The 10000-nt window shown below is 37.6% G+C and overlaps 1 protein-coding gene and 1 long non-coding RNA gene across 3 annotated transcripts in view; one reads left to right on the forward strand and one right to left on the reverse strand.

The window, feature by feature from the left end:
• LOC144978523 (uncharacterized) overlaps positions 1-1727 on the reverse strand; it is a 2943-nt gene extending 1216 nt beyond the window's left edge. The window contains exons 1-3 of the mRNA XM_078924704.1: positions 1452-1727; positions 657-1100; positions 1-30 (exon numbers count right to left, since the gene is read on the reverse strand). The exon at positions 1-30 is cut by the window's left edge and continues 220 nt beyond it. Of these exons, the coding sequence (XP_078780830.1) occupies positions 1-30; positions 657-1100; positions 1452-1675 (698 nt within the window). The 5' untranslated portion in view covers positions 1676-1727. The remainder of the gene's footprint in view (positions 31-656; positions 1101-1451) is intronic.
• The window catches only part of LOC144978525 (uncharacterized), a 21827-nt gene that overhangs the window by 4093 nt on the left and 7734 nt on the right, over positions 1-10000 (forward strand). The window lies entirely within an intron of this gene.

Below are 10000 nucleotides of genomic sequence, written 5' to 3' on the forward strand. Positions count from 1 at the left end.
TATGAGACCGCTTCAAACCAACAATTCCATCTGGATTTTGAAAAGGAAGTAAAAGAAATGATGCATTTTTAATTCATTTGTTAAATTGAATTTTTATTTGAAAAGAAGATAACATTATACCTACTTAATCTATCAGTTTTTGGCCTTATAGTATAGTCTGTTGAATTTACCATCATCATATGACTTGACCTAGTGAGGACTAATGTTAGGCATTGACTTTAATGGTTGACTATGACCCTCTTACTTTACCCCGAAATAATTGTGCAAGATAGCTTCCAATATTTATTTTTAAAAATTCTAGTGCATTTTCTTATATCAATGGTTAAAGCAAACTAACTTTGAAATAAAAAAATGATGACAATCTAAAAAGATAACATAATGGAATAATCAATTCTATTAAGCCATAGCAAGCACTTTCCCAGTCAGATACTTAATTAAAGCTCATCTTTTCAACAAAAAAAAGGGAGCAGATTACTATAACTGTAACATGATACTACTAAATATGTTTACTAACATATCAAATTAGGTAATAAGAATGACTGACCCTCCTATTTGTCAATATCCAATATTAACAATGTGTCACCTTTAGGTGAAAAAAGTTTTTTTAAAGACCCAGATGAATCATGACCAAGAAAGGAAAATTCTCAAAATCTCACCGTGTAGCGATTGGGTTTGGAGGCATCTTTGGAGATTTGACGAGTGGTGTCAGGAATCGCAGATATCTTGCCTTTCTGGCATTGGCGTTCCAAAATATCGCATTTGCAGCTTTGACGAATTTGTTGGTGCGATTGAAGGGCTTTCTGAAGGCATCACCCACTAGGCTCATGATATGAGCCATGCATGTGATATGCGTAGCATTTGGCATGAGCCCTTTCAATACATCATTGAAAGCCTTCCTCATGTATGCTGCATTGTCTGTGTTTACGGTGACGACGTCAGTAAACTTGATGCCAGTGGAGACTAAGCATTCAATTATGGCCGTCGCAACGGTTGTGTGGTTTGTGACAGACAAAAATCTTGTGTCCAAGAGGTAACTTTGGACTTTGTCCACATCAGCGCTCAAGGGTTCCAGTGGTGCAGCTAAGACATTGAGGACAAACCTGAAAAGATAGGCGATACAAATAAGAGAAAACACAAAATAACATATAGGGAAGGATGCAAAAGTGATATCATAATTGCTCTCAGCATTTAATTATAGAATTCAAACTAAGGATTCGAACTGATCACTGTGTATGTTGTGTTGTGTAGTACGCCCATATATATATATATATATATATATATATATATATATATATATATATATATATATATATATATATATATATGATTGTGCGTGAGTGTGTGTGTGTGTGTGTGTGTGTATTCACCTGCCTCCTACTCCTATATATAAATTACTCTTTCGCTTTAGTTTCTACAAACATTGTCAGTCAAAAACAAAAAACAAAACCCACCTTCCAACATCATCAGACATTTCATCACAGATGATGGCCACAGGCTTGTTTATAACTTTCTTATACACCACTTCTTTTTTGTTGGTGAACTCCCTCTTTAAGTAGCATTCCTGCAGCTGATGAGCTTGTGGAATGGCACCACCGTTTTCAACTCTTGTCTGCAAGAAGTTTCTGACTGCTGGGTGGTCAACCTTCGATAAGGGAATGTTTGCTGCAGCAAACATTGAAACAACTTCATTGCAGATATCATTTCTTGCTGAAAGAAAGAAATTTAAAAAATAGTTTGTTAATATGAATAGCTTTAAAAAAATAAGCTTTATATGGCGCAATATCCACTAAACGTGCTCAAAGCACTTTACAAGGGGTCCGTGGCCAACAGCAACATTTAACAGGTAGGATGGGACATGAATGGTACTCAAAGAGTTGCAGGTTCATGGAAACAAAGACAGCCTCAACCCTATAGAGCAAGTGATCAGATTGGGCAGAAGAGAAGATAGACCAAGACCCATGAAAATAAGTCTGATGTCAACGGATCAGCGTAACACTGCTCTTAGGAACAGCAAACAGTTGAAAGACCATAAACGGGAATGCTTACAAAAGGTGTATATTGGAGCAGACCAAACAATTATGCAAAGAGAGCAGGCCAAGGAGTTAAGAGAGGAGCTGAAGAGAAGACGAGAAGCAGGGGAAGATGTAGTCATATATAAGAAAAGGGTCATTTTCAGGGAGAAGTTTAGTGAACAAATAAGAAAGAGAGACAGCGATGTTGGAGGAAATGACTGGGATTGGGATGAGGAATGACTATATTGGAAACGTGTCAGTCCAATTGCCCAAAATGTTTCTGAGCAAGGACTCGAAGACAACAAGAAAATTCAAAAAAGAGAAGTACCAGTAAATGATAAGGAGGGGCAGCACGTGAATATGAAAAATACCCTGAAGTTCATGTACACGAACGCAGACAGTGTGATGAATAAGAGAGAGGAGCTAAAGGCTATGGCAGAAGAAGAAGATCCAGATGTAATAGCAATAACAGAAGCTAAGCCAAAGAATGCAACAACACACCCAACCATAGCAGAGTTAGGTATTGAGGGATACACTATAATAGCTAGCAGAGATTTTGAAACTTCCGGCAGAGGAGTATACTTATTGGTGAGAGAGAACCTCAAGGTTAACCCCATAGAGGAACTCACAGATCACGACTTTAGGGAGAGCGCTTGGTGCTCAATTGGAGTAACTGGACAAAGTCAGATACTAGTAGGAGTGATTTATCGGAGCCCAAATAGCACAGGAGAAAATAATGAGAGAATGTTGGAGATGATAAGGAGAGCATCACAAAAAAAAGCATTCAGAGATAATTATTATGGGAGACTTCAACATGCCGGAACTGGAGTGGAAAGGGATGGACGAACCAAAAGAGGGAAGCCTGGAGGAAAGTTTCATAGAAACCATTGAAGATTGCTACCTACAACAGATAATAAAAGAACCCACGAGACAGAGAAAAAACCAAAAGCCCAACGTATTGGACTTGATATTGATGGAGGAAGAAAATGACATAATCGACTTAAGACTGAGCCACCCACTGGGAAAAAGCGACCATGCGACCATATTTCTAAAACTGAGGGCGACATCAGAGACTGTAGATGAAAAACTGACACTCAGATATAGGAAGGCTGATCTAGAGAGTATGAAAGAGGAACTGGGGCATATAAAATGGGAGGAAATACTAATCGAGGACACCGTAGGAAACAACTGGAGTAGATTTACCAGAGTACTTAACCAATGCTTCGAGAAAAACATCCCGAAAAGCAGAGGGAACCGGGTTGGGAGAAGAAATCAACCTTGGATGACGCAGGAAGTGAGAGGGGCATTACGGAAGAAGAAGGCAGTAAATAGAAGATACTCTAGAAGCAAAAAGGAAGAGGATTGGGACAAATACAAAAGAGTGAGAAACGCAACTACTAAAATAGTCCGACAAGCGCATCAAAAGTATGAGAACAAGATAGCAGAGGAAACGAAAGAAAATCCTAAAGTATTCTGGAGTTATGTAAACAGTAAAATGAAGACAAGACAGGGAACCTGTGACATAAAAAAAGAAGATGGCACTTGGGCATCTGAAGATGAAGACAAGGCAGAGGTGCTAAATCTCTTCTTTGCAAGTGTCTTTACAGTGGAGAACCAGAAAAACTTGCCAGATATTGCTAAAACAAGTAATATAGATACTACACAATGGCCGATTACTGAAGAGAGAGTAATGAAGAGACTACAAAACCTAAAGGAGAGTAAATCACCTGGACCTGACAAACTTCATCCTTACATCCTAAAAAACTTAGCAGAGCAGCTAGTAGAACCCCTAACCAAGATATTTAACCAGTCGATGAAAGAAGGAAGACTACCAAGGGAATGGAAAGAAGCTAACATCACAGCCATATTCAAGAAGGGAGACAGAAAAAATCCAGAAAACTACAGACCAGTGAGCCTGACATCTGTCGTCTGCAAGCTCATGGAACAGCTGATTAGAGAAGAAATGGTTGATCATATGACCAAGAACAAACTATTCAGCAAAGATCAACATGGTTTCATGGCGGGAAGGTCTACAGTAACAAACCTACTTGAAACAATGGATGACTGGACGAGAGACCTGGAATTAGGCAACAATTTAGATGTCATATACCTCGACTTCAGAAAGGCATTTGACAAAGTTCCACACTGGCGCCTAATCAGGAAATTGGAACAGTATCAAATTAATGATCAGACAGTCAAATGGGTCCGAGATTTCCTCAAAGATAGAAGACAAAAAGTGATAGTGAATGGAACAGCATCAACAGAGAGACTGGTAACAAGTGGAGTTCCACAAGGAAGTGTACTGGGACCAGTTCTCTTCCTGATTTATATCAATGACTTGCCAGACAATCTATCATCTAAATGTAAAATCTTTGCCGATGATACTAAGCTCTATGGAGTAGCTAATACAGAAGAAGAAAGAAACACCTTACAACAAGATTTGAAAAAGCTTGAAGAATGGTCCGAAATATGGCAGATGGAGTTCAATGTAGATAAATGTGCAGTTCTTCACCTAGGAAAAAACAACAGAGAAGCAAACTATATAATGAAAGAAAAACCCCTGCAGAAATCCAATGGGGAAAAAGACCTAGGAGTATTTATTGATAGGAAGCTAAACTTCAAGAAGCAAATTAAAGATGTTCAATCTAAGGCTAGTAAAACACTCGGAATAGTGAAAAGAAATTTCAAGAATCTGAAAACAAAACACATGACTACCATCTACAAGACTATGGTTAGATCAAAGCTGGAATATGCTAACTGCATATGGTATCCGAAGTTTGAGGGAGACAAAGACTGTTTGGAAAGAGTGCAAAGGAGAGCAACAAAACTTATCACACACCTGAAAGACAAAACATACTGTGAGAGATTGAAAGAATTAAATCTCCCGACCTTAGATTACAGGAGAAGAAGGGAGATATGATCCAAACATATAAAATAGTAAAGGGAATAGACAGGGTAGAGGCAGGATTCCTTAAACCAAACAAGAACATTCAGACACGAGGAAACAGCAAGAAACTGAAAAAAGAACGTTTTAAAACAAATGAAAGAAGGAACTTTTTTTCATCTAGAATTGTAAATAACTGGAATAAACTACAAGAAACCACAGTATCAGCAAAAAATTTGAATAAATTCAAAGCAGAGTTGGAGATAAGCAACACCCTAGGAAACAAGTTCAATTATAAAAATTGGTCCAATCATTAATAGATGAGGAGGAGCGAAGGAGACTACACCAAGTCTAAAAGCTCTATACAGAGGTATCCAGGTATCCAGGTATGAAGCCTGTTAGGGGATATTACATTTTTTTTCGGACAGAGACAACGCTGTTAACGGCCAGGTACTCATTTTACACCTCCATTTCATGAGAGAATGTGAGTAAAGAGCCTTCTCCAAGGACTCAACTATGCACTGAGCGAGGCTCGAACCCAGGTCCTTCCGATCCTAAAGCGAGTCTTTTCACTATACCACAAAGTAATAATAAAAAGAACAACAATGATAATAATAATAATAATAATAATAATAATAATAATAATAATAATAATAATAATAATAATAATAATAATAATCATCATCATCATCATCATCATCATAATAGTAATAATAATACCCTCATCTTTTATATAGTTGTAATTGTATAGATTTATAGAGCAATATCCACCCAAAACTAAGTCGTACTCATTTAGAGGGAAAGGGTGCACCACTCACCTTGCGTTGAAACTGTAGACGGTTTCTTCAAAACAGAATCCAATGTCCTCTGCTTCTTCACCGCTTCACTCTCATCCACGTCAGTGGCATGTGACCTCTTCATTCTTTCTTCTTTTGTTTTATGGTCTGCGGAATTGCGGTGGCTATCCACAGAAGACTTTCGTAAGTGGTCAATAACCTTGTTGCATGGTGTGCAGAATAGCTTTGAACCACTGACGTGGGTCCACTGGCTGTATTCTGAGTGTCGCTGGTGTGCAGTGACATGGCGAGCACATTTTGCCTTCTTCATGTCTAAACCAAGGAACTTGTCCATAGCGAGTTTGTAATCAACAAGTAGATGTAAGAGAAAAGAACGCCGGTAGCGAAACCAATTGAAGATAACAATAATAGCGTCACTCGTCACTAAGGTGAAAGTGAAAGTAGAAAAACTCCTTTTAATTGCAATGTAACGTCTGTTAGTAGTATGGCAGTTTAAAAACCAGACTGGGCAGCTTCCAGTAGCAGTTTAAACAGACCAGAGCTATGAGAAAATGAAAGAAAGGGACGATGCTGACTTTCGGAAATTCGCCACTTTAAAAAAACCACTCGGGTTAAATAATGGTGAAAAATTTAGATTTTTCATGAAATTTGTAAAATTTGCGGTAAATTGCGGAAAAGTGCGAATTTTGCGGCCGCAAATTTGCCATTGCGGCCGCGAAAAACCACGATGACAGGTAATTACTGTGTGTTGCCTTTTTCCACTTTGATCTAGTTGAGTTTCTAATGCATTGAATAGCTCTTCGATCCCACGCACTTTAAATTCGCTTTTTCTCATTATCATAAGTTCCATCATTGCTACAGCCTTTACTACCACCACCACCACCGTCACCACGACTGCAACTCCCCCACCACATCATTCTCCCACTCACCACAACAGCAATCATCACTTTAATATCATCATCATCATCATCATCATCATCATCATCATCATCATCATCATCATCATCATCATCATCATCACCACCACCACCACCATATTATCGTCACCTACAACACTACTGCAGTCATCCACCATATCATCGCAAATATCACAACATCATCAATACCATCACCACCACTACTACAACCACATCATCATCAATAACATTATCATCATCATCATCATTACTACAACTAATCCAACTTCACCACCACTAATATCAAAATGCAACCATCATATCACCATCATCATCATCATCACTACCACCACTATTGCAATCACCATCACCATATCATCGTCATCATCATCATCATCATCTTGATCATCCCTACCACCATAACTGCAACAAAGATCACCACCACATCACCATCGTCATCATCGCCATCACTATTGCCACCACCGCCACCACCACCAACACATCATTATCATACGTTCCATCACTCCTGCATCCTTCACTACCACCACATCACCATCGTCATCACCGCCATCACTATTGCCACCACCGCCACCACCACCAACACATCATTATCATACGTCCCATCACTCCTGCATCCTTCACTACCACCACATCGTCATCGTCATCATCGCCATCACTATTGCCACCACCGCCACCACCACCAACACATCATTATCATACGTCCCATCACTCCTGCATCCTTCACTACCACCACTTCACCATCGTCATCATCGCCATCACTATTGCCACCACCGCCACCACCACCAACACATCATTATCATACGTCCCATCACTCCTCCATCCTTCACTACCACTACCACCACATCATCATCGTCACCACCACAAATGCTGCAACTTATCCACCACACCATTATAGCACTCACCCCTACTGAAATAACCACACCACTAAAACAACTTCTCCACCACATCATCATTATCATCATCATCATAATCATCATCATCATCATCATCATCATCCTCTTCATCATCATCATCATCATCATCATCACTACCCCCAATACTACAACTTCTCCACCACATCAGCACCACTATCACCATTACGGCAACCATCATATCGTCATCATCATCATCATCATCATCATCATCATCATCATCATCATCATCATCACTACCACCACTACCAGGTCATCGTCATCACGACCAACACGATTATAACCACCATCACCACCACCACCACCATCACCGTTTTTCTATGAGTTGCCCCCCCCCCCCCCCCCAACATCAGATGTTTTAAGTAGCGCTGAAAATCTAAGATGGCTTGTGTTGGGGGGGGGGGGGGGGACCAAGATCTCATACTCATATAAACATAGGTCAGCCGTTGACAAATGTTTATTTTTAAATGAGGAAATAAACAAAAACGGTAGGTAATGTGTAGCCTACCTAGATCTACTAGATCTACTGATTTTTATTTTTTAGGTGGGCAACAATAATTTTTTTCTATTTATTTTGCTTGGAGTCGTGCTACATTTTAACTCACTCAACCCTAACACCGACTATATCCGTAGTTTACCTGGGTTACTTTTACCCCATGCTTATCTATTACATTTTTATGCGACAAATTATATACATCTAGTATCAAAGCTAATGTCTTATAATTTTTGCATGTCAATGGTAGATAAATAAAACTATCAATGTACATGTTAATTTTTAATACATTTTTTCCAATTTTGAAAAGTAGCAAAAAATCTCTAGGATTGAGTGAGTTAAAGCATCATCCTCGTGATTAAAATATTTATTTTGTTTGTTTAATGAAATTCTTATCGCTAAATATGACAATATTATCCCGAAAAATGATACTTTTTTTTCGACAATATGAAAAAAATGTGCTTCTTTTGAAATTGGCCCATATAGAAATAGACGAGGCGTTTTATTTGTCTTTGTAAGTCCTGACTAACACAACACAGGAAAGAAGTAGTGGCAAGAAGGGCAGATCCTTATTGTAGTTTGCTAGAAGTATGTTTGAGATATATATATATATATATATATATATATATATATATATATATATATATATATATATATAATATATCCTTTCTTTAAAAAATATAGCATTGTGGAGAAAATTGTGCTTATTTGAGTCAATGAAAAAATTGACACGGCGCACAACTCTACTGAAAGATTTGAAAATTAGAAATGTATTTTTTACAGATAGATAAACAGATAACTTGATTTCCTTTTATAATTTAAAGTCAGTTTGACAGTTCGTTGAGTCAAACAGATATCATAAAATATGTACCAACGACGACACTTGACTCCGAAAATCAACTAATTTTGTCACTGTAAAAAGTTGTCAATTTGCGTCATCTATTTATGACATCAAGTAATATTATTACTTCCGTTGTGTTGTTGATTTAGCGGATTTCAGTCGCCATTTTGATTCTTTTTTTACTATTAGGGTTAGCTCGAGAGGTTAGTCATAAGTGTTATTAAAGGTGCTAGAGTGTTTGTTTTTCCATAAGTTAAGTAAAGGGAGACATTCCGAAAGCTCCTACATCCCCAGTATTCTTTAAATTTGTATTTTCACTGTTGATATTTTGTCAGGCATTTATTTATTCAGTTAGTCATTATATAGAAGTATTTTTAAAACTCTAGAACAAACCTGCAGTCCGAGAGTTGTTTTTTTTCTATTAGGGTTAGCTCGAGAGGTTAGTCATAAGTGTTATTAAAGGTGCTAGAGTGTTTGTTTTTCCATAAGTTAAGTAAAGGGGAGACATTCCGAAAGCTCCTACATCCCCAGTATTCTTTAAATTTGTATTTTCACTGTTGATATTTTGTCAGGCATTTATTTATTCAGTTAGTCATTATATAGAAGTATTTTAAAAACTCTAGAACAAACCTTGATAGATTTGTGAAAGTTTAAAATTTCTAATTTGACCATTATTTTGATTTTCGGCCGCCATTGTGATTTGTTAAGTATTGAAAGGTAGTGCAAAGAAGTCCGAGAGTTGTTTTTTTTTTCTATTAGGGTTAGCTCGAGAGGTTAGTCATAAGTGTTATTAAAGGTGCTAGAGTGTTTGTTTTTCCATAAGTTAAGTAAAGGGAGACATTCCGAAAGCTCCTACATCCCCAGTATTCTTTAAATTTGTATTTTCACTGTTGATATTTTGTCAGGCATTTATTTATTCAATTTGTCATTATATAGAAGTATTTTAAAAACTCTAGAACAAACCTTGATAGATTTGTGAAAGTTTAACATTTCCTTATTTGACCATTGTTTTGATTTCGCCCGCCATTGTGATTTGTTAAGTATTGAAAGGTAGTGCAAAGCAGTCCGAGAGTTGTTTTTTTCTATTAGGGTTAGCTCGAGAGGTTAGTCATTAGTGTTATTAAAGGTGCTAGGTGTGTTTGTTT

This window comes from Berghia stephanieae, chromosome 8 (assembly GCF_034508935.2).
Source record: "Berghia stephanieae isolate SIO BIC M18660-M18661 chromosome 8, UCSD_Bste_1.3, whole genome shotgun sequence".
In the NCBI taxonomy this organism is placed as follows: domain Eukaryota; kingdom Metazoa; phylum Mollusca; class Gastropoda; order Nudibranchia; family Aeolidiidae; genus Berghia; species Berghia stephanieae.